The sequence below is a fragment of the Oncorhynchus clarkii genome, chromosome 10 (genome assembly GCF_045791955.1).
Source record: "Oncorhynchus clarkii lewisi isolate Uvic-CL-2024 chromosome 10, UVic_Ocla_1.0, whole genome shotgun sequence".
Classification (NCBI taxonomy): Eukaryota; Metazoa; Chordata; class Actinopteri; order Salmoniformes; family Salmonidae; genus Oncorhynchus; species Oncorhynchus clarkii.
Window position 1 is genome coordinate 48,852,528 of NC_092156.1, and position 25,047 is coordinate 48,877,574.

The 25,047-nt window shown below is 41.7% G+C and overlaps 1 protein-coding gene across 1 annotated transcript; it reads right to left on the reverse strand.

The window, feature by feature from the left end:
- Window positions 1–20,740: 20,740 nt before the first annotated feature.
- Window positions 20,741–22,078, reverse strand: LOC139419620 (alpha-2Db adrenergic receptor-like). Its single transcript, XM_071169599.1, has one exon. The coding sequence runs from the start codon at window positions 22,028–22,030 to the stop codon at window positions 20,741–20,743; it is 1,290 nt and encodes a 429-aa protein (XP_071025700.1). The 5' UTR covers window positions 22,031–22,078.
- Window positions 22,079–25,047: the final 2,969 nt, after the last annotated feature.

Here is a 25,047-nt window from a genome sequence, read left to right on the forward strand (position 1 = left end):
CTACAAGCATGTCACCTGTCATGACTCTCCTGTGAGGATCCAAAGGATCAGGTTACAGTGGATCAGCTCTACAGTACTCTCTCTCTCCCGCAGAGGGGGAGAGGGATGGATGTAGGGGTTTTATGACACCTCATTTGATCATAAACCATAGGCAGCAGACCACTTTGGGGCCTAGTTTGAGTGATCGGAATGTCTGTATGCCTTATAAAGAGATTACCGCTCAAGAACTTCAACATCAAACAATGGACACCGGGACAATATATTTAATCTTCTGAATGTTGGTAATGATGAGAAATGGAATATGGGAAATGAATGTCTATTTTGTGATTGAAATTATCAGAAAGATGTTATAACGGGAACATTATAACTTTAAGAGCTTTCATACGGTATATATCAGATTTACATCTAAATGTTTTAAAAGTTACATGATTAAATATTAAAGTATTTGTAAAAAGATAGAAATGTGATTTTAGTCATCTAATGAGATAATGGTTTTTCATGTCTGTTGCGCACTAACTAAGCCACGCCCCTAATGAGGTCAGAGTTTGTGTCTACATGATTAGAACCGCCTTTCAGGCCAGAGTGCTTGAGAGGACTCGCTGAGAATTTAAATACAGACCAGAGAACGTGAGGACGTGGTCCACACGTTGAAATGGTTAAAACTACAAGACCAGAAAATGTTAAGACCCTCTGAAACTCTCAACGAGTGAAGAAGTTGAAGACCAAAACATGCACCGTCTGCAGGTCTGCATGTAAAGTAGTCTAGGACAATTGACCAAGACGGGAGGGAAGACAGATCCCTCTCACCACCATGTGGTACATCCGATGTATCCATTCTAAGAACACTCCAGAACAAAAGCAGCCTACAACTAAGAAGGACATTGTGATCTCTGGTGGACAACCAGAGACTTACATCGAACTACTTCCCATATACAGACCGAGTGCTTTCAACAGAGAGATGACAGAGAAAGACATCTACACGTAAATATATGTTGCATTTCTAACCGGAATGAGCGGTTGTTAGGGTGCTAAATATTCATATTTGCAGTGAGCGTAGTTTCCAAATGTATGCACGATAAGTCCACTCTCTTTGTCTCACCCGCGCTTTATCTTTCCCCACCGCCTTTCCATTGTGTAACAAGCCGTCATATCGGGTTAGTCCACTAGGGACTTTTCATTGCATTATGTTAGTAATCAATAATCTGTACCGTGTGTGTTAATGTATTTCTGTGTGATTATTTAGTTAGTTAGTAAATAAATAATTAAGCCAATTTGTGTATCGCTGATTCATCACTCAGGTTATGGTTCGTGCAGATTTACCAAGTCAATGACATTCAGAATGAGACTGATATTAGGAAATGATTAATTGATGACTGATATGATATGGATATATTCTTGAATTAATTCAGGAAACGGTAACTCATTAAATATTTTTTTCCCGTGGTGCCCCAAATTCCTAATGAGTTAATTGTTACATGATTAATTTAATCAAGTAATAATTAAACGTAGTAGGTAATTATTTGATGAATTGCAGTCATCACATTAATGATAGTCACGACACACCTGTGCAACTAGAGACAAAAAAACTCTAGATCAATTTTACTCTACACAAAGACGCATAAAAAGCTCTCCCTCGCCCTCCATTTGGCAAATCTGACCACAACTCTATCCTCCTGATTACTGCTTACAAGCAAAAACTCAAACAGAAGGTAACAGTGATGTGCTCAATACGGAAGAGGTCTGATGAAACAGATGCTAAGCTACAGGACTGTTTCGCTAGCACAGACTTGAGCATTGAGGAATATACCACATCAGTCAACGACTTCATTAATAAGTGAATTGACAACGTTGTCCCCACAGTAAAGCCGTGGATTACAGGAAATATCCGCACTGCGCTAAAGGCTCGAGCTGCCGCTTTCAATGAGCGGGACACTAATCCAGACGCTTATAAGAAATCTGGCTACTCCCTCTGATGAAACATCAAACAGGCAAAGCTTCAATACAGGACAAAGATCGAATCTATGTTATTAGTAGCTGTTTTGTTCCAGTACCATAGGTGGCAGTGTATGCACCTTTCAGCATATTGTTATGTCGATGAAGGTTGAGGGCAAAGGCGAGGAGCAATGGTGGTATGCACTGGGCGTGTACAAATGTGCAGCACCAGCAACTCCCAGTGCATACCACCATTGCACCTCGCTGTAGCCCTCAACCTTTATCAACATAACAATAAAAGCAAATAAAGTGGTTCAACACTTCCACTAATGGTTGGCACTAATACAACATATTTTAGACCATGCCCCCAAATATACTAATGAGCCCCCACCAGCACATTGACCTCACCTTCATTTCAAACAATGTGCAGTGCATGTAAGGTAAACAAAAAGTCATTTTACAGGTCATTTTTAACTGTGTGCCATAAGCACATATGAAGTATCCTATAAGCACAACTATAGAAGCTGTCATTACTTATACCTGGAACCAGAGGGTTCTTAATGATCGGGTTCTAAATGGAACTCAAAAGGGTTCCCCCACAGGGACAAATCAAAGGGTGCTACGTGGCACACAAGGGTTCCCCCACAGGGACAAATTGCATAACTCTGTAACCAGAGGCGTTTTCATGACAGGGTTCTATGTAGAACCCAAAGTGTTTCCCTACAGAATAAAAAAAAAAGATCTTAGGGTTCTACGTGGCACCCAAAAGGGTACCCCCATAGGGACGAATCACAATGTCTATTGGTTCTAATCTTTTAACAATCTTTATCATACCCACAGAGCCAGTGGTGTAGCAGGAAATTCAGGTCACTGACAACTGAGAGGTTGTGAGTTCAAATCCCAAGTGAGGTTATTTAAGAAAAGTCTAGGGTTGCCAATATATTTGGCCCCAACTGTACTTATGTATAACGTACCCTCCTTTCCCCAGCATTCTACAATTCTCCCGGGGACTTGGAGCCCTTGGGGTTTGCGTGCGAGAAGTGCAGCCTTTCTTTTTCCATGATGCCAATGGTCCACAGGCTCCAGGTTTAGTTCCATGTAGCTCATAAAGAATACTGTGTAGAGAGAGAGGGAAAGAGAATGAGAAAGAGACAGGATCCATTGCAGCACAATGGTCAAAATGGAATAGTCATATGGGTGTCTAAGAGAGTTGCTGTTGCCTTTTGTTTTTGTTTTGTTTGGTGTCTCTGGCAACTGTAAGTGTGCAGTGGTATTTCATTTCCATATGACCTTCTTGGCCTGTCACCTACTCCATTGTTGCGATGTGTCACCTGCTGTAATCAGCAGAAGTTTATGGAGTTTTGTTTTTAATTGGCTCGGGTGCCCCCACAATTAGCTCTGTGACTAGAGACACAATGACACAGACATGGCATAGGAGAGTAACCTTTGGTTACCTTAAAATGTCTCCAGTTGTCATTTGAGATGTTTTACAGCCTGAAAAGAAAATATGACACCATTGAAATGCATCCTGCAGGGTTGATTGATAGGCTCTTTTGCTCTCCCAACTGAAATATATAAATCAGTAGAATCATCACAAATCACTCTCCTCATCCCTGCCTTCTTATGAGAATCTCTTCCAGTGTAGTGTCAGCCCGTGTATATTGTTGGGCTTGCTTTTATTGATGAAAGCAGAATGAGACATTCCACATTCTAATTAGAATGTTTTAGTGATGACCCAACCATGCCTGGGCAAATTCTAAAATACCAAATGATAAAATACCATAAAGATCAATGTATCAAAATAAACTAAAAAATACTTGTATTTTGAAATGTAGTTAACATACATTTGCAAGTAGCCGGTCCGAACAGCAACAACATTCTCAGCAATGGTCACAGAAGTGTTTTACTTGCTATGACTGTGATATGTTGTTGTTTATTTACATAACTTGAATACACTGACTGTAATGTAAGTCACTCTGGATAAGAGTGTCTACTAAATTACCAAAATGTAAGTTTGCAAGAAAGGCATTTTACTGTACTTGTGCATGTGACATTACAACCTGAAACTTGATATGTGAAAAATGAACATGCCAAAAATGAACGGCAAAGCACACTTAGGTATTATTATTGTCCTTGTTCCGGGACGGAGCTCATTCGAATAATACTCAGCATGCTTTGCAATTGCTCATTTTCACACATATATTTATTTTTAGTTCATTTAGCAGATGCTGTTATCACACCATAGTGCCTTCAGACTTAATATTCCAATGCATGGTGAAAGGGTGGCACAACCGCTATAAAAAAGGGTATAGAAAAGTATTTTTTATTAAAAAGAATACAAATTACAGCTCTCGAGAGTATCTTGTTACAAAATACATTGGAGTGTAGTTCAGCCCAGTGGAATACAAATTACAGAATACTCAGAAGTAATTGAAATACATATTTTATCATACTCAGAAGTAACAGAAATACTACCCATCTCTGGACCCAGCAAACCGGGAACATTCCCAGAACATTAGCTAACATTCCCATTGAGTTCTAATTAGGCTTTGAGCTAACATCAGGGTGATACCATCCCACAAACATTCAAATGTTTTTGATCACCAACTATTTCTTAGAATTAAAAAAAAATATATATATCCTTGGAATGTTCTCCTAACATTCACTAAAATGTTGTTGATCAAAACAACAACGACAGAACATTCTCCTAAGATTCTCATTAGGTTGTCAGGGAATGTTCAGGTAATGTTCTTAGAACAAACTGCCACAACAAAATGTTGGAATAATAGAAGTGGTTCTGAGGAAACATTACAGGAATATTCTGCTACTGTTTTTTTTGTTTTTTTACCCCTTTTTCTCCCCAATTTCGTGGTGTCCAATTGTTGTAGTAGCTACTATCTTGTCTCATCGCTACAACTCCCGTACGGGCTCGGGAGAGACGAAGGTTGAAAGTCATGCGTCCTCCGATACACAACCCAACCTAGCCGCACTGCTTCTTAACACAGCGCGCATTCAACCCGGAAGCCAGCTGCACCAATGTGTCGGAGGCTACACCGTGCACCTGGCAACCTTGGTTTAGCGCGCACTGCGCCCGGCCCGCCACAGGAGTCGCTGGTGCGCAATGAGACAAGAATATCCCTACCGACCAAGCCCTCCCTAACCCGGATGACACTAGGCCAATTGTGCGTCGCCCCATGGACCTCCCGGTCGCGGCCGGTTACGACAGAGCCTGGGTGCGAACCCAGAGTCTCTGATGGCACAGCTGGCGCTGCAGTGGTTAAGGGCAGTACAGCGCCCATATTCTGCTAATGTTGATGGTTATATTATTAAAAACACCCCTTACAACAAGCAGGGAATAGTCCGACAATGGCCTCATAAAGTGTGACGAGTGTGAAGTTATGACATGATGTTCCAAAAAACATTCCCTGAACATACTTCAGCAACTATGTCTGGATTCAATTCAATTGGTTTCCCGAGAAAACATTTCAGGAATGTTCTGCCAATTTTCATGAAGACGTCATCCAAAACACCAAAACACCCAGCACACCATGCTGAGAATATCCCGGCAAGAAAATGTGGGCGCAATAGAAGTTGTTCTGAGAAAACCTTCCTGGGACATTCAACGAATGTTGATGGAGACATGACTACAAACCGCACATAACAACAAACAGGAAACACTCTCATAAAGTTTTCCTTAATGTTCTAAAAACATACTTCAGTAGTTCTGAGAACATTGCTGCGATGTTCTTCTATTATCCATGTGCACCGTAACACACTTTATGTTCTTTGGAACATATGACTAACTTCACATTTTATATGAAATTGACAATCTTTTAAATAAATGGCATTTCAATCTTCAATATTTATTAGGGTATTGTCCAAACATAGATTTGAACCTGCAATCTTCCAGCCCTGTAGGCTACTTAGTCTGCTGCACCACCAGGATCCTAATGTTTCCAGTTGATTTCCCGTTTCACTAAATTCCTTGCATTATGATTCAATCTATGTCTTAGTACGTATGCACGTCTATGTGCCCTTCACCACAATCTGTCAGGCAATAATTTAACATGATTTCTGAAACCAAGTCCATAGGGAAAATAAAAGTCTAAACATCCCAACTGTATGGTATATGAAGATAATTGGCGAATAAATAATAGAGAACATAGATATCCTCTCTCTGCACTCTAATACAAACATTGTATGAATATCAGCACAGCTGGACAGATTTTGTGTTTTGGGAACTGTACTATGTTTTAATCAAACTGAGATGGAAATGAAGCCTTTAAAACTGACATCGCAATACACAGTAGGGTGTGACTCAAGTCAAATGGACCGAGACTGAGACGAGACACAATTTAAAGAGAGCCTAGATCTTCTCATAATGTCAGAAAAGTTGTTGCTTTGTTTGAAAATGTGTACGTTCGGCAAGCATAGTCCTTAGAGACACTATGGGCATTCTTTGTTATGTGTTCTGAGTGTATGTCATGTGTTGTGTCATGTGTTATGAGTGCACAGTTGAATACATTGTGAATGCATGTTGTGAATGCATTGTTGTTTTATCTGCTTCACTGATAACATTTGAGTGTCGGATTTTCTATATGCTTCAGGCAAAAAATGTATCGTCCAGAAACTAGGTCAGGAAATGCTGTCCGGTATACTGCAGATCAAGTTTCCACGTACACTGTATCATTAGGTGATGTTTGTTTTATTGGCCTTTTTATTCTGGGCCATTACCAGAATAACCGGGAATATTATATCAAGATCAACTGCATTCATGTGTGGCCTGAAAGAACTAAGCTCGCAGAGAGGGAAAGAAAGAGAGAGAGAGAGAGAGAGAGAGAGAGAGAAATACAGGGTGAGGGAGAGACTTAAGATTAACGGTGGCACAGGCTCGTTGTATAGTTAATGTTTTCAGACGTAGAAGACAGAGAGGAGATTTATGTTTCTGGTGAAATTTTCTGGGGGAATGAAGAAAGAGGTAAATGGTTCAAGCATTATATTGAGGGAAGAGCAGAGAATAAGTTCATTAGAGTTACCAGCCTCAGAAATTGCAGCCCAAATAACTGCTTCACATTGTTCAAGTAACAGCCACATCTCAACATCAACTGTTCAGTGGAGACTGTGTGAATCAGGCCTTCATGGTTGAATTGTCACAAAGAAACCATTACTAAAGGGCACAAATAAGAAGAAGATAAGAAGAAGGGACTTGCTTAGGCCAAGAAACACGAGCAATGGACATTAGACCGGTGGAAATGTGTCCTTTGGTCTGGAGTCCAAATTTGAGATTTTTGGTTCCAACCACCGTGTCTTTGTGAGATGCGATGTGGATGAACGGATGATCTCCGTATGTGTATTTCCCACCGTAAAGCATGGAAGAGGAGGTGTTATGGTGTGGGGATGCTTTGCTGGTGACACTCTCTGTGATTTATTTAGAATTCAAGGCACACTTAACCAGCATAGCTTCCACAGCATTCTGCAGCGGTACGCCATCCCATCTGGTTTGGGACAATCATTTGTTTTTCAACAGGACAATGACCCAGCACACCTCCAGACTGTGCAAGGGCTATTTTACCAAGAAGTAGAGTGATGGAGTGACGCATCAGATGACCTGGCCTTCACAATCCCCCGACCTCAATCATATTGAGATGGCTTGGGATGAGTCAGACCGCAGAGTGAAGGAAAAGCAGCCAACAAGTGCTCAGCAGATGTGAGAATTCTTTCAAGACTGCTGGAAAAGCATTCCAGGTCAAGCTGGTTGAGAGAATGCCAAGAGTGTGCAAAACTGTCATCAAGGCAAAGGGTGGCTATTTGAAGAATCTCAAATGTAAAATATATTTTGATATGTTTAACACTTTTTTGGTTACTACATGATTCAATATGTGTTGTTTCATAGTTAGATGTTTTCACTATTATTCTACAATGTAGAAAATAGGTAAAAAGAAGGAAAACCCTTGAATGAGTCGGTGTTCTTAAACATTTGACCGGTAGTGTATTTGACATTTGGAATTCATACATCAACATATGCACACTGCCAGCAGTTTACTTGACCACAGGACATGCTCAGGCATTTCTCATTCCACTGTATCCACGGTAGCAGATTGGTCCGCTTGGGGATGTATACAAACACAACTAAGACCTCGACACTCCCCAGAGTCTGGTCTCGAAATGTGGGGACATTTGCATTCCATTTGAGCGCTCTGCAACGATGCATGTTCAGCAACTAACTCATAGTTTTGAACTGATATTGTAGTGAAAATCTTGAATATTCTCTCCCCCGTTCCATCTAAAATCTGAGTACACCAACATTTGTTATTAAATATTTTCTATTCACATCTTCCTATGCTTCTGCTGCTATAGGACCAAAAGGCTCCCCCAGCTTATAACCCCAAGCCATAAGACTGCTGAACTGTTAACCAAATAGCCACCGCATCTCTTAGTTGTCCTCTCCTAAACTGGGTCTGTACAGTGCCTTGCGAAAGTATTCGGCCCCCTTGAACTTTGCGACCTTTTGCCACATTTCAGGCTTCAAACATAAAGATATAAAACTGTATTTTTTTGTGAAGAATCAACAACAAGTGGGACACAATCATGAAGTGGAACGACATTTATTGGATATTTCAAACTTTTTTAACAAATCAAAAACTGAAAAATTGGGCGTGCAAAATTATTCAGCCCCCTTAAGTTAATACTTTGTAGCGCCAGCTTTTGCTGCAATTACAGCTGTAAGTCGCTTGGGGTATGTCTCTATCAGTTTTGCACATCGAGAGACTGACATTTTTTCCCATTCCTCCTTGCAAAACAGCTCGAGCTCAGTGAGGTTGGATGGAGAGCATTTGTGAACAGCAGTTTTCAGTTCTTTCCACAGATTCTCGATTGGATTCAGGTCTGGACTTTGACTTGGCCATTCTAACACCTGGATATGTTTATTTTTGAACCATTCCATTGTAGATTTTGCTTTATGTTTTGGATCATTGTCTTGTTGGAAGACAAATCTCCGTCCCAGTCTCAGGTCTTTTGCAGACTCCATCAGGTTTTCTTCCAGAATGGTCCTGTATTTGGCTCCATCCATCTTCCCATCAATTTTAACCATCTTCCCTGTCCCTGCTGAAGAAAAGCAGGCCCAAACCATGATGCTGCCACCACCATGTTTGACAGTGGGGATGGTGTGTTCAGGGTGATGAGCTGTGTTGCTTTTACGCCAAACATAACGTTTTGCATTGTTGCCAAAAAGTTCAATTTTGGTTTCATCTGACCAGAGCACCTTCTTCCACATGTTTGGTGTGTCTCCCAGGTGGCTTGTGGCAAACTTTAAACAACACTTTTTATGGATATCTTTAAGAAATGGCTTTCTTCTTGCCACTCTTCCATAAAGGCCAGATTTGTGCAATATACGACTGATTGTTGTCCTATGGACAGAGTCTCCCACCTCAGCTGTAGATCTCTGCAGTTCATCCAGAGTGATCATGGGCCTCTTGGCTGCATCTCTGATCAGTCTTCTCCTTGTATGAGCTGAAAGTTTAGAGGGACGGCCAGGTCTTGGTAGATTTGCAGTGGTCTGATACTCCTTCCATTTCAATATTATCGCTTGCACAGTGCTCCTTGGGATGTTTAAAGCTTAAAGCTTGGGAAATCTTTTTGTATCCAAATCCGGCTTTAAACTTCTTCACAACAGTATCTCGGACCTGCCTGGTGTGTTCCTTGTTCTTCATGATGCTCTCTGCGCTTTTAACGGACCTCTGAGACTATCACAGTGCAGGTGCATTTATACGGAGACATGATTACACACAGGTGGATTGTATTTATCATCATTAGTCATTTAGGTCAACATTGGATCATTCAGAGATCCTCACTGAACTTCTGGAGAGAGTTTGCTGCACTGAAAGTAAAGGGGCTGAATAATTTTGCACGCCCAATTTTTCAGTTTTTGAAAAGTTTGAAATATCCAATAAATGTCGTTCCACTTCATGATTGTGTCCCACTTGTTGTTGATTCTTCACAAAAAAATACAGTTTTATATCTTTATGTTTGAAGCCTGAAATGTGGCAAAAGGTCGCAAAGTTCAAGGGGGCCGAATACTTTCGCAAGGCACTGTATAAAGAGATGTGGTAGAGGGAGGGTTCAGTTCCTCCAGACGCCTCTGCAGCAGCTCTCCACTCTGACAGCATGTCATTTCATACTAGACCCGGCTGGACACTATGTATCGGTGGGGGGCGACTAGGTTCCACAGCCGGGTGTGTAAATGTGCTCGTCTGACTGATAGGCATGCCTTTAACTTGAATGTTGTCCACCACAAGCCCCTTCCCTAAGGTATATCCCTAGCTCCCTTTGATTGTTTGTTTTCTATGCAGTGCCAGTCAAAAAGTTGGACACACCTACTCATTCATGGGTTTGCAAAGCTATCATCAAGGCAAGGGTGGCTACTTTGAAGAATCCAACATAAAATATATTTTGATTTGTTTAACACTTTGTTTCCTACATGATATTTGTTATTTCATAGTTTTGATGTCTTAACTATTATTACACAATGTAGAATATAGTACAAATAAAGAAAAAACCTTGAATGAGTAAGTGTGTCCAAACTTTTGACTGGCACTGTGCACCTGTGTTACTCCAACAAATGGGTTTTTGGTGATTCACATTTATCTTTGTATGTATGGCTTCCTGCCTGGTGGCCCCTGAAGTTACATCCACAGAGAGAGGACAGGTGACAGTGCAGATGACAGTTGTAACCTTTTCAAAAGTACAGTATCTAAGACTGGTTATATCACGGGCATCTCTTGATTCTCTAATTGTTCGATAGAGGGAAGAAAAGGAGGACAATTAGGAGGGAGTGAGCAAAGGGTTGTAACAGTCGGTATTTTTTGTCTTTTTTTTTTTTTAAACACTTGGACATGAACAAATGATTACAATCTAATTGGACTCAGAAGCACAATCCGTCCCCAACACCAAACATATTCCCTAAATAAGAAAGGTAACTGTGAGACAACAATCCAGGATTAGCCAACACTCTCTGGGGTCCCGTGCCCATTAGAAACTATTCCCGACAGCATTGCCATCTCACATAGCAGTCTGGAGGTAGACAGCTTTCAGTAACCAAATCAAGCTTACATTCACACTCCATTTGCAGCTTCCTGTCTTTCTTTTCTAACAGCCACAAGGGAATTCGAGGCAACAGAGAGACTGTGTTTCAAATTGCTTTCAGTCTGAGTGTAATATACTGTACAATGTCAGAGTGTCTCCTCATAAACTCACTGAGTTTTTGAGAGGGTGACGAATAGGAAAACAGAAGGTGTGGTTGGAATGGGATCTATTCAGTGACAGCATTTTTTTAAATCGTGTTTTGTTTCGTCTGTACAAAGTAAATTAACAAACATTACTAAACATCAGTGTGTGCATGCATAGGTGCGGTCCCGTGTAGCTCAGTGTGTAGGTGCTTGCAGCGCTAGGGTTGTGGGTTTGATTCCCATAGGGACCAGTATGGGAAAATGTATGCACTCAATACTCTAAGTCACTCTGGATAAGAGTGTCTGCTAAATTACTAAAATGTAGGAAGGCTTAACTCAGTTTCTTGCCCAAGTTGAGCCATCTCTGACGTACATCAGAGGCTGGCAGCTCAGCTTATGTATGGATGAAGGCTGCACAGTCCTGTCCTGTTCCGTCTCACTAGCTTCCTCCATCTGACATCACTTCCCTGCCATGGGCCAACCAATCACTGTTACAATGGCATCTGACCTCCCTCCTACGCGCACACACACACACTCTCTCATTACATGGCTCATTAATGATTTAATAGTCCAATGATATGCCAGGCCATTCTGTGTTTACGAAGTCAGGTTGGGCCAAAGTGAACTTTTCTGAAAGGTCAGCTGATCCTCTGAAATTAAATCACAGATCAGAGTGCGTGATATGATTTATGTAAAAATTATTTATTGGGGAATAATTTAACAACACATGATAATGGGATGCACCTATACACCTACAACACAGGGTTATGTGCTTTAAAAAAAAGAAGACACATATACCACTCTACCAGATATAGAGTTGAAATGTATTCAATTTTGACTTTGTATCCCAATGTTACACTTTATATGCATCACAGAACACTGAAATATAACAAAACTGTTTGACATAGAAACACAGGATTTTCGTTTAATTATGAAATTATGATTTTTGGGGGGGATAACATTCCACCCATGAGGACAAAGTGGGCGCTTTTGGTCATTGGCTGCAAGAAAGAGCTACAGAAGGAAGGCAACTCAATAGTAGGAAGGTGTTCTTATTGTTTTGTACCCTCAGTGTATACACAAAGCAGGTGCTTCCACACATGGTTCCTGAGTTAATTAAGCAATTAACATTTGATCATGCTTAGGGTCATGTATAAAAATGTTGACCAGGCCATTATTTTGGCTGCCGTAGCTATGCCGCCATAGGATGACGATGCCCCCATCTACAGGATACGAGTGGTCACTAAATGGTTTGATGAGCATGAAAACAATGTAAGCCATATGCCATGGTGGTCTCAGTCACCAGATCTCAACCCAATTGAACACTTCTGGGAGATAAAAACAAAACACCAAATTATGGAATTTCTAGTGGGAAAATGGTGTCGCACCCCTCCAATAGAGTTCCAAACACTTGTAGAATCTATCCCAAAGTGCATTGAAGCTGTTCTGGCTTTTGGTGGCCCAACGCCCTGTTAAGACATTTTATGTTTCCTTTGTTTTGGCAGTTAGCTGTAGTTAGACAAGTTAGATACTCTAACTTGACAGCCTGAAATGGCATATTGGTAGCTAGTTATGAGGTTGGAAGATTTGGAACCTATCTGGGCTAGCTAAAGCCAACTTCATAACATTTCTAGGTGGCTAGTACTATTACAGAGAAACGACAACAACAACTTCATATATGTATTTTTTTGAACAGGATAAATCTGAGGGGGCACGTGCCCCTGTGCCCCCTGCAGGGCAGAGTGATACAACATGGTCCTCTACAGATGTAGGATATTAATGTTACCCTGTTGCAAGAGAACTTCCCTGCAATGCAGGACATTTAAAACTTGTATTGTTTTTGAGGTTTAAGACTTGATTCTTCTAACTTGATTCTCCATCTAGAAGAATGTATCCACCCCTACACAAATGTCAATGAATTATAATCCACATCATAATTCACATTTCCTGTTTCTGCAGGATTATTTTACTGCTGTAGCAAAACTGGATCAAATTAAGATCCCACATCTGTACATGTCACATGCAGTTAGTTACATGTAACAAATATTAAGCATCAGTCAGCCCCCCCCCCCAAAAGAAATCACCATTACAGCTAAATCATTATGCCCTACATTGGAGTGTGAGTCTAGGTAACACTATTGTTGGGGCCAAACAGTATATTATCATAAAGCATACAGAAGCATTTTCTGATTCCAAATTCAAATGTGTGGCATAATGGTGAGTAGTGATGAGTCACTTGGACCTACAGTAAGCAGGATTTTCCATAAAATGTGTCTATCTGGTGCAACCTTATCAGGCACAAATACGTAGTGTTTCTATGTATTTGCAAGAAAATAAGCCAATAATACCAAATAGCAGAAAATAAAATGAGAGAAACAAGCTGATCTTCAGCTCATCTCTCGCCTTCTCTCCAAAAAAAAAAAAACATGTTTTCAAAGGTGAGTCAAACATAGTTTGTGTAACCCTTACCCTCTCTGGTGGTGGTGGAGATGAAATCAGTCTCTCATGCTGTCTATTTTCCCGGCAAGCAAAAACCTTAAAAAGGTAGAGTGCAGTACAGTGTGTACCCATTCTTTCCTCTAAAAGTCTATTTGACGAACCTGCTTGGTGCCCCCAGCCAGGCAGCCAGCCTCCCACTCCCACTGCTTCCTGGTAAACAGAGAAGAATTTCTATCATTAAGAGCGGCGGGAGCAGTGATTCAGTGGGAGTGTTATGGAGTGGGCTCGTGGATCACAGCTAGCTTACCATCCTCAGAAGACAGTGCAGAGTCTCTGCACAATTATCAAGCATGCTGTGGCGTAAAGGCTAACTTTGTACTTTACCTCACTGTTTAGGTATTCAACTCACAAAAACAGACAGACAAACACACACTGGCATTGTGATGAACATTCTGTCAATTAAAAATGAATGTGCTGAGACAAAAGAAAAAGCAGCCGTTCCCTGGTGTACGAGAACAACACACAGACAGGACCAGATCTGTCTGTTCTCGGTTGTAAGGGTCATGTTGTTTTTCCAAGTAGAACCCCTCGGAACTATCCGGCCCTGTGCACTGAAGGACTGTCTGGAGATTCACAGCTTGAAGGTTTTCTCTCATCGAATGGTGCATAGTATTCAAAGAGTTTGTGGTGCCAGTGTTATAGCTACTGTATCTGAGTTGAGTGCACTGAATGAGTTGTTGGATAGTTGTGAAGTATATGTATGTCCCACAGGAAGCAGAATTTAGACTGAATTTGAATTGAAGGAAGTAGAACTTAAACGGAATAAAAATATAAACACAACATGTAAAATGTTGGTCCCGTGTTTAATGAGCTGAAATAAAAGATCCCAGAAATTATCCATACTCAAAAAAAGCTTATTTCTCTTAAAATTAGTGCACAGTTTTGTCACACAACACATTGCCACAGATTTCTCAAGTTTTGAGAGTGTACAATTGGCATGTGGAATGCTGGAATGTCAACCAGAGCTGTTTCCAGAAAATGTAATGTTAATTTCTCTACCATAAACCGCCTCCAATGTCATTTTAGAGAATTTGGCAGTTCGTCCAACTGGCCTCACAACTGCAGAGCAGTTTGTGGATGTTAACATTGTGAACAGAGTGCCCCATGGTGGCGGTGGAGTTATGCTATGGGCAGGCATAAGCTACGGACAACTGCAACATAGACACTGGGAGTCGAGAAGCAGGTGGTAAGTTTAATATAAAAAATAACATGGCACGATACAACGTAGGAGTATCGTCTAGACATTAACAACAGAAGCAATAGTGCCTGCGGAAGGAACCTAAGGGATAAAGGGGAGGTAATTAGTAAGGTAATGGAGTCCAGGTGTACTTAATGATGAAGCGCAGGTGTGCGTAATGATGAAAGCCAGGTGCGCTTAATGATGGTTCCCAGGACCAGTGGTTGGTAAACCGGCGAAGTCAAATGCCGGAGGGGAGGAGCGGGAGTAGGTGTGACAATAATGAACACAATTACATTTTATCGATGGCAATTTGAATTCACAAAAATACAGTGACGAGATCCTGAGGCACGTTGTGACGCCCATCTGTATTCCCAGTCATGCGAAATCCATAGATTAGGGCCTACTTAAATTATTTCAATTGACTGATTTCCTCATATGAACTGTAACTCAGTAAAATCTTTGAAATTGATACATGTTGCATTTATATACTTGTTCAGTATAATTCAAAGCAATTCAAAGAGATTCAACTGAGACATAAAACATGAAAGCCTCTTTTCATTTGATATATATTTTCTCAAAAGAATATTCGACTTATTAAGGCAAAGAATACACATCACTAATAGTATATGCATACCATTTTACAGTATTTATCTTGGTCATGAGATGTTAAATTGTTCCCTTCAATACTGCAGTGTTTGATATAATGTATTCTGGGAAACAATTTCTATCTGATATTTAAAGACATGGGAATTACGAAATATTATATTAACAACCCACAACATAGCTAATCTTAGAATATATCCAAACCACTGTAATTATTTAAAATTGTTTCATGAGAATGAGTTTTAAAAATGAAATGTTTCAACCTTATGCTACATGGTATTGGTAACCATACTTCAGGGTTATTCAAGCCTTACACTACGAGCTCCGGAGCCTGCTGGTTTTCTGTTCTACCTGATAGTTAATTGCACTCACCTGGTGTCCCAGGTCTAAAATGAACAAGGAAAAGAAACGTGATTGATGTACCCAGATTGTATGATATACCCAGATTGGATGATATACCCAGATTGAATGAGATGAGAGCATTTGATCTTCCTGTGTTATTTCAGACAGAATGGAAACCTTGGGAGCATAAAAAAGCACCTGGTTACAGTCTCTCCTGTCTGTCTGATATCGTGTGGTGCTTTACTCTATACGGCTGCCTTGAATTGCAGGAAGTAAGAAGCTTATTGACTGGCTGGCTAGTTGGCTTGGTGGCTGAATAGCTGACTGGTTCAAAAGAGAATAGAGAATGCAGGAATGTCTGAGTATGGATGGAGGAGATGTGAAAACATTGGGGTTCAGGGACATAACATTGCCCATCTTATTCATTCATGTCATTTGATGCAGAGATACATTTCAAGGGATGGATGAATGCTTCATAATAAACAGATTATAGGTCAACACTGTCAGACACATTGCCTCTGTGAATATTGCAAGTGAAGCAAAGTAACTTTCGCAATCAATGCTAGTAAATATCCTACGTGGGTTCAATTTGCAATTGCAAACAATTGATACAGAGTGTAAATAGGCAGCTGTGGATCAACTATTGGGTATGATTTTTGTTCGCAAAGAGATGTGACAAAACATGATATTGGACCAATATGGCTTTAGCCAAGGGGCATTTTCCATCGGAAATTACCCATGAGCACCAACATGAAGTTCATAGGAGCATATCAAATTGGGTGTCAAATAAGGGAAATGTAGGCATAGATATATTTCTCAACCATTTTCCATCTTAACATTAGGCATAAGTACAAGCTTTGATCTCTGGACAAACAGATGGAAAAGGTGTCTTCGAAAACATCTACCAGAAAAGTCTTCAAATGTAGCAGAAATACACCAAAACACAATTATGTTGACATAAAGACTAATCGGTGGCGTGTATTTGTGGATGCCAAGGGAAGCCAGGCTTCACAATAAAATGTACCAAGAAAAAAACATACAAAATAATTGATCTTTCGTCTCTCTCTATTTCATAAATGTCCTTCAATACGTAAGAAGCTGAATGTATCTGTAACGCTCGTTGTCGTAAGGAAGAGTGGACCAAAACGCAGCGTGGAAAGTGTTCATGATCTTTATTGTCAAGAATCACTCAGTTCCGTCAGGCACAGATACTAAACGGAAAACAACACCCCACAAAACCCAAATGGAAAATGACAACTTATATATGATCCCCAAACAGAGACAACGATAGACAGCTGCCTCTGATTGGGAATCACACTAGGCAAAAACAACAAAGAAATAGAAAACATAGATTTTCCCACCCGAGTCACACCCTGACCTAACCAAACATAGAGATTAAATAAGGATCTCTAAGGTCAGGGCGTGACAGTATCTCACCGGAGAAAGCATCCGAGTAAACAAAACAGCACCCCTCTGTCTCAGTATGTGTAGTGTATTTATCTGATGCCGTCTGGTCAAATGGAGCATGACATTGTTGCCGCCTGTAGCATTCAACGAAAGGAAAGCCGGTTTGGATTTGGCTTCAGACCAATCACAACACATCAGAAGCCAAACATCATTGACAGAAAAAAACTTGAATTGCTGCATCTCGTTGTGTCGTTGTCCTACGATGGCTAGCTAACTAGCTAAAATCGTCCCTTTCCTAAATTAGCCAACAGCCATGGATGAAGATAGGGTTTTGGACTTGTGGTTTTATTTAATTCTCCGTACTGGCCAACGATTATAACTGTGATTCTGATCCAATCATAAATTAATACAATGTGCCCTGGCCTAAGAGGATGGAAGTTCAACATGTAGCTAGATGTAGTATGCTAATCATAACTAGCTGGCCTGGTGCATCGTTGCCCATGAAAGGAAGTTAGGCTAGTGAGCAAGCATGAGATAATGTTGAAATGTTGTAGTTGAAATGGTGCTGGAATAGCTCCTATTTTATTTGCGACTTGCGGTAACTCTCTGTTGTGCTAAATCAATACTTGTTTAGAAGTCCAAAATGTCTGTTTAATTTATTCAGCAACTGTGTCTTCTTTTTGTCTCAGCCTTAGGCCTATATACACTATATACAGTGCATTTGTAAAGTATTCAGACCCCTTGACTTTTTTAACATTTTGTTACATTACAGCCTTATTCTAAAATCAATCTAAACACAATACCGCGTAAAGACAAATAAAAAACAGGTTTGTAGAATTTTTGGGCTAATTTATTAAAAACAATAAACTGAAATATCACGTTTACATAAGTAAATTGAAGCACCTTTAGCAGCGATTAAAGCCTCAAATCTTCTTGGGTAGGACGCTACAAGCCAGGTACAACTGTATTTGGGGAGTTTCTCCCATTCTTCTCTGCAGGTCCTCTCAAGCTCTGTCAGATTGGATGGGGAGTGTTGCTGCACAGCTATTTTCAGGTCTCTCCAGAGATGTTCGATCTAGTTCAAGTCCGGGCTCTGACTGGACATCTCAAAGACAGTCAGAGACTTGTCCCGAAGCCACTCCTGCGTTGTCTTGGCTGTGTGCTTAGGGTCATTGTCCTGTTGGAAGGTGAACCTTGGCCCCAGTCTGAGGTCCTGAGCTCTCTGGAGCAGGGTGTCATCAAGGATCCCTCTATACTTTGTGCCGTTCATCTTTCCACCGATCCTGACTAGTCTCCCAGTCCCTGCCGCTTAAAAACATCCCCATAGCACAATGCTGCCACCACCATGCTTCGCCGTAGTGATGGTGTCAGGTTTCCTCCAGACATGACGTTTGGCATTCAGGTCAAAGACCAGAGAATCTTGTTTCTCATGGTCTAAGAGTCCTTTAGGTGCATTTTGGCAAACTCCAAGCAGGCTGTCATGTGCCTTTTACTGAGGAGTGGCTTACATCTGGCCACTGTACTACAGTATAAAGGCCTGATTGGTGGAGTGCCGCAGAGATGGTTGTCCTTCTGGAAGGTTCTCCCATCTCCACAGAGGAACTCTGGAGCTCTGTCAGAGTGGCCATTGGATTCTTGGCCACCTCCTTGACCAAGGCCCTTCTCCCCCTTCAACTGTGGGAACTTATATAGAGAGGTGTGTGCCTTTCCAAATCATATCCAATCAATTGAATTTACCACAGGTGGACTTCAATCAAGTTGTAGAAACAGGATGCACCTGACCTCAATTTCAAGTCTCATAGCAAAGGGTCTGATTACTTATGTAAATAAGGTATGTCTGTTTTTTATTTGTAATACATTTGTAAAGATTTCTAAAAAACTATTTTTGCTTTGTCATTATGTGGTATTGTGTGTAGATTTATGATCATATTTTTTTTAAATACATTTTAGAATAAGGCTGTACCGTAACAAAATGTGGAAAAAGTCAAAGGGTCTGAATACCGTCCGAATGCACTGTGTAGAAAAGTATGTGGACACAGCTTCAAATTAGTGGATTTGGCTATTTCAGCCACACCCGTTGCTGACAGGTGTATAAAATCGAGCACACAGCCATGCTATCTCCATCAACAAAAATTGGCAGTAGAATGGCCTTACTGAAGAACTCAGTGACATTCATCGTTGTACCATCATACGAGATGCGACCTTTCCAACAAGTCAGTTTGTCAAATGTCTGCCCTGCTAGAGCTGTTCTTGTGAAGAGGAAACGTCTTGGAGCAACAACAGCTCAATTGATAGGCCACACAAGCGCACAGAACAGGACCGCCGAGTGCTGAACCACGTAGCACGTAAAAATCGTCTTTCCTCGGTTGCAACACTCACTAGTGAGTTCCAAACTGCCCCTGGAAGCAACGAGAACTGCACGTCTGGAGTTTCATTAAATGGGTTTCCATGGTCGAGCATCTGCACACAAGCCTAAGATCACCATGCGCAATGCCAAGCGTTGGCTGGAGTGGTGTACAGCTCGCTGCCCTTGATCTGGAGCAGTGGAAATGCGTTTTTGGAGTGATAAATCACGCTTCACCATCTGGCAGTCCAACGGACAACTTTGCGTTTGGCGGATGCAAGGAGAAGGCTACCTGCCCAAATGCATACTGCCAACTGTAAAGTTTGGTGGAGGAGGAATAATGGTCTGGTTTGTTGAGATCAGTGTTGAAGAACTCCCTCTGGACTGCACAGAGCCCTGACCTCAACCCCATCGCGGACTGCGAGCCAGGCCTAATCGCGCAACATCAGTGCCCGACCTCACTAATGCTTTTGTGGCTGAATGGAAGCAAGTCCCCGCAGCAATGTTCCATTGTTATTTTTTACATTGTTCCGTCTCAATGGACCTCTAGGCTATAAATAGGAGCTAAGTGCAATGGTCAGGTCACTCTGAGGAAGATGTTAGCTTGATGTCGAAACGTCAGTCACCTGCTTGCATCCAAAGTGAGCAATAAACATTTTAAATCTCTCGCTTTTTTTGTTGAGTACTCCAACTCCTTTTCACCTCGAATTAGACCTGTTGGAAATGGTTCTTGATAAGCCCTTCTCACCCTTTAATGTATTATTAACAGCACACTGCAAAATTAACAACACCTAAAAGCATAGCAGTGCAGGCTGACTCATGCTTCTCTAATATGTAGATCAGATACTGGTATCGATATTTGCTTTTAGTTATCAAATATGCCAATTAGGATTTTCAACCTGATACATTTAAGTACACAGAAACGTCATCTGAAGGTTACAAACTCACTTCTTCAAATTTGAAGTCTATGTTACAAGACATAAAAAGTAGGTTAAATAAAAAAAAAATTAGTATTGCAGTATTCTACAAACAAGTGTTACACATCTCCTAAGTAGGCTAATCAATTGACAGATACTAAACGCAACAGAACGTAAGCAGGCACTCACTCCTTCCTCTCTCTCTATTTTATTCATTCATTCATTCACACAGACAGACAGACAGACAGACACAGAGACACACACGGGGGGGGGGGGGGGGTTGAAATAAACGTTATGTGTGTGAAGTCTGGCATATGATCTTTTTGAAAGATCTCCGAAAATCGCGATTAAATATTGTATAAATTATAGGGTTCACTGAACTGTTACAGTAACCAATCCAGAAAAACAGATTGAAGAGAGCATCCGGAATCGGGCAACTATCTCTGCATATTGCGTGCAGACTGTATGTAAAAAAGAATGGGAACCAGCAGAGTACAAACACCCCCATCACCACTGCAAGGACAAATGTAAAGCGCTTTTCACGCATCTGTGCCAGTTTTGTCTTTGACAGTGACATCTGTCTCGTCCTTTGGTCCTGAGAGAGCTGTGCGTTGCGTTTCGAAGCCGATGGCGCGCGGCAACTCTGTTTTGTGAACGTGTTCGCACCCTCCACTTTCCCTCTCTTGGAGAAGTGGCATTTCTTGGGTTTGCTATCCGGGGCACAGGTCTCTTCCAGGTCTATATCGTCCAGCTCTCCTTTCCGTGGGTGGCCACCTAAACTGGCGCTGCTGGGGCTCTCCACCTCAAATTTCCCCCTGGGCACAAAGCAAGTTTCCGACTCCAAAGGCTGTCTCTCCATCCCGTTCTTGGCCGCGAACACGGTCGATGCGCGCTGCTTGGCCACGCTATATATTTTACAATACACCAGAATCATGATTAGTCCAGGGGCGAAAAATGAGACCAGGCAAGACGAGAGAATATACCATGTTTCGTTGTTGAGCAAGCACTCGTGCTCGTCGTGTTTGGTCATAAGCAACGGTGGGAAAGAGATGACCGCAGATATGACCCAGACCACGGTGATCATACACTTAATACGCTTAGGCGTCCTCTTCAGGTTATAGCTAACAGCTTTGGTTACAGACCAGTACCTGTCCAGGCTTATGGCGCAGAGGTGCACAATGGAGGACGTGCAGAAGAGGACGTCAAGGGCCAGGTAGAAGGCACACCAGGTGCTCCCAAAGTACCAGTAACCCATGACCTCGTTGGCGAGGGAGAAAGGTATGACCAAGGTAGCCACTAAGATATCTGCAGATGCCAAGGAGACAAGGAAGAGATTCTGCGGCGCACGGAGCGCACGGCTGGTGAAAACGGCCACCACAACCAGTACATTTCCCACGATCGTCACCAGAATGATAACAGTGACCATGAGCACGATGAAGACGGCCGCGCTCTGGGAGTGAGGCAGAGGCCTCGGGGCACTCGTGGAATTCGTATCCTCTGATGAGTTCGGCGCAGCAAAAGTTGTTGAGGTTATATCCATTCTGGATAGACAAATCTGTTCCTCCCCATTCTCCTCTCGCATTCCAATCAGGGATAGACAGAGCGAGGATCGCAAATTGCGCAGTTTGATCAAAGTAATCTTTCATCTAACCGCTGTACAGATGACCCATTATATGAAAACATCACAGTTCAATCGAAATCACAGACGAAATGACCAAGAAAAGTAACATCCTTCCAGTGTTTTGTTTTCAGTGCAAGCGCACAAGTTGCCGGCGATTCCCGGCCACGCTACAGTTTGTATTTGTGCAAGGAAAGAATCATGTTTGGAATGCATGGTTCCCTTGAGCACGACGGCACTCCAAGAAACCAGGGTCAGATGGCAGCCTGAAGTTCCCACTTTAATCTGGTTGATGCGCATTGGTCGTGTTCCCTAGTAGTGTAGTGTGGGAGTGGAGAGGGGTATCATTTCAGAGAGAGAGGGAGAGGGAGCCAGAGAGAGCGAGAGTGAAAGATCGAGAGAAGGAGAGCGAGAGAGAGAGAGATACTGCGGAATTATGCACATGATTAAACTTTGGAATAATGTAATAATGGAAGTAAAGACTGGTGAAAAATAAAACATTTAATATTTATAGGCCTGTTATTATTAGTATTATTTTGGAATCGTATTCATTGTCAAAGGAATACAACATCACTGTTTGACAATCTGTGTCAGGCTATCAATGTTCTAGTTATCTTTATAAGGCGTAGGCTAACGTAACGATAATTGACCAACGCGGGTGCGTGCAGTTTCATGGTATTCAATCAATTAAAAATCCACATTTAATTAGAATGCCATTAACTTTCAGTCCATAAACATGTCAAGTCGTAATAAACAATAGCAGGCTGGTAATAGACACGGGTTCTGTGGAGGTGACGTTTTAGATATCTCATGTCTGAAGCCTGAAGGCTCAAAGGATTAGTTTGTTGTCACACACACACACACACACACACACACACACACACACACACACACACACACACACACACACACACGCACACGCACACGCGCACACAAATTTAAACTCAACTGACAAACTATGACACCTGTTTAAGGGATTAACATAAAGGTGGCTGCCCCATTGGACAGGTGCTTTCCTTAAGTACTGATGACAACCAAAAACCCTAAGAATTCCAGTCTGGTCTTTCTGGTTCCTCCCCTCTGTGTAGGTGAACATAGCTACATTGCTTTTCAGACCTTAATGTAAATCCCTGTGAAACATGATGACCAACAGCACCTGATAATTTGGGGCACAACGTTCACTGGAGACAGGGAGACATGACCCCTCCACATTCTAAAAGTGTATTTTTGTCTCCCCCCCAGTTTTATCATTGCACTGTGATACTAAAAGCGGCATCGGTGTGCTTTAGAACCGACCATGCGGAAACTACAAAGCGTGCAGAAAGGCTGTGTGAAGGCAAAGCTTCTGAAAAACACGGTTGCTGCTCTCTGTAGCTGCTGTCTCTGTGTGTTGCGCTTTCCTCTGGGTTGTAAAGCAAGCAGAGCAGAAACCTGCTACTCTTTATTTGACTGATGTAGCTGGCAAGGTAACTTCTGTTTTAATTAACAGAAAAAGTTCTGAACTAGTAGTGTAACTGACATGTAACGTTAGCTACAGTAATATTTCATCCCCTCCCGACTGAAGTTATGTCTGAAGAGAATGAACTAGCTAGTAGCTAACACAGCCGGATCAGCTCTAGCCTCTAGCTGTCTGTCAAGTAGCAGTATCTAACAGCTGTTGTGTGTATGGAATTATTTTGTAGCCTTTTTGTCCCGTCTCAACAGAAGGCATTTAACATGGTTAGTTTTTGTCAGTTGATGTTCCATTAGAGCTAGCCAAAAGTTGGCTAACATCAGCTAGCTAGCTTACTAACTTTAGCTATTATTTTTGCCCCAATCACACTAGACCTGAATCAATGATGACAACCAGCGGCCAAACGATTGAAGACTAATATTCTGACATTTTTTGACAGCGGAATGTGAGTTTTTATTAGAGTCAGTATAGCATTGAGATGTCCCCATCTAATTCCCTACTTTTCACACTGACACTGTATGAACAGCCCTACAGACTACACTGTCATGATGCACAATCAGTACACAACACTATGCTCATTATGTCTTAGCAGAATCAGATGATAACAGGTGTCCCAGCAGGGTCAAGACAGCCAGTGAAGACCAGTCTACGGAGCTCAGGAGCTTTATTATAACAATCAGTGACTGGATAAATAGTTCCATCTTGAGTTGATGGGTAGGATACAGTCTGAGATCTGGGAATAATGGTGATTTCAATTATGGAACCATTGATTCTATTCTTGGATAATATAATGTATAAATGTACACCAAGATAATTCTTTGTCATGCCTCATCTGATCAGGATCAGATGGTGACAGGGGTCTCAGCAGGGTCAGGCAACCAGGGAAGGCCCGTCTGTGATGGCGCTGAGGTGAACCTCTGCAGGTACTCTACAACACTTGATTCTCTCTGTGCAGCAAACACTGGACAAGCCAGAAGCTTAAAAGATATCAACTATTTTAAGGCAGTCTGACAAATCTCAAGTGGATTTCCAAACTGTGTTAAAGGTTGATAGAGGCTTTTCCTGATGACACTATCAGGGCACAAGGCAAGACCCAGATGCAGACACAGGAGGCAGATGGTTAGAGTCTTAGTTGTTTCTTTATATCCAAAAGGAGTAGGCAAGAGAATGGTCTTGGACAGGCAAAAGGTCAAAACCAGATTCTGAGTCCAAGAGGTACAGAATGGCAGACAGGCTCGATGTCAGGGCAGGCAGAAGGGTCAGGCAGGCGGGTACGGAATCCAGAAAAAAACAGGCAAGGGTCAAAACCGGGAAGACTAGAAAAAGAGAATAGAAAACAGGAGCACGGGAAAAACACGCGGGTTGACTTGAAAACATACAAGACGAACTGGCACAGAGAGACAGGAAACACAGGGATAAATACACTGGGGAAAATAAGCGACACCTGGAGGAGGTGGAGGTGGAGACAATCACAAGAACAGGTGAGACAGATCAGGGCGTGACAGACACAAAACATGTCAAACAAAAT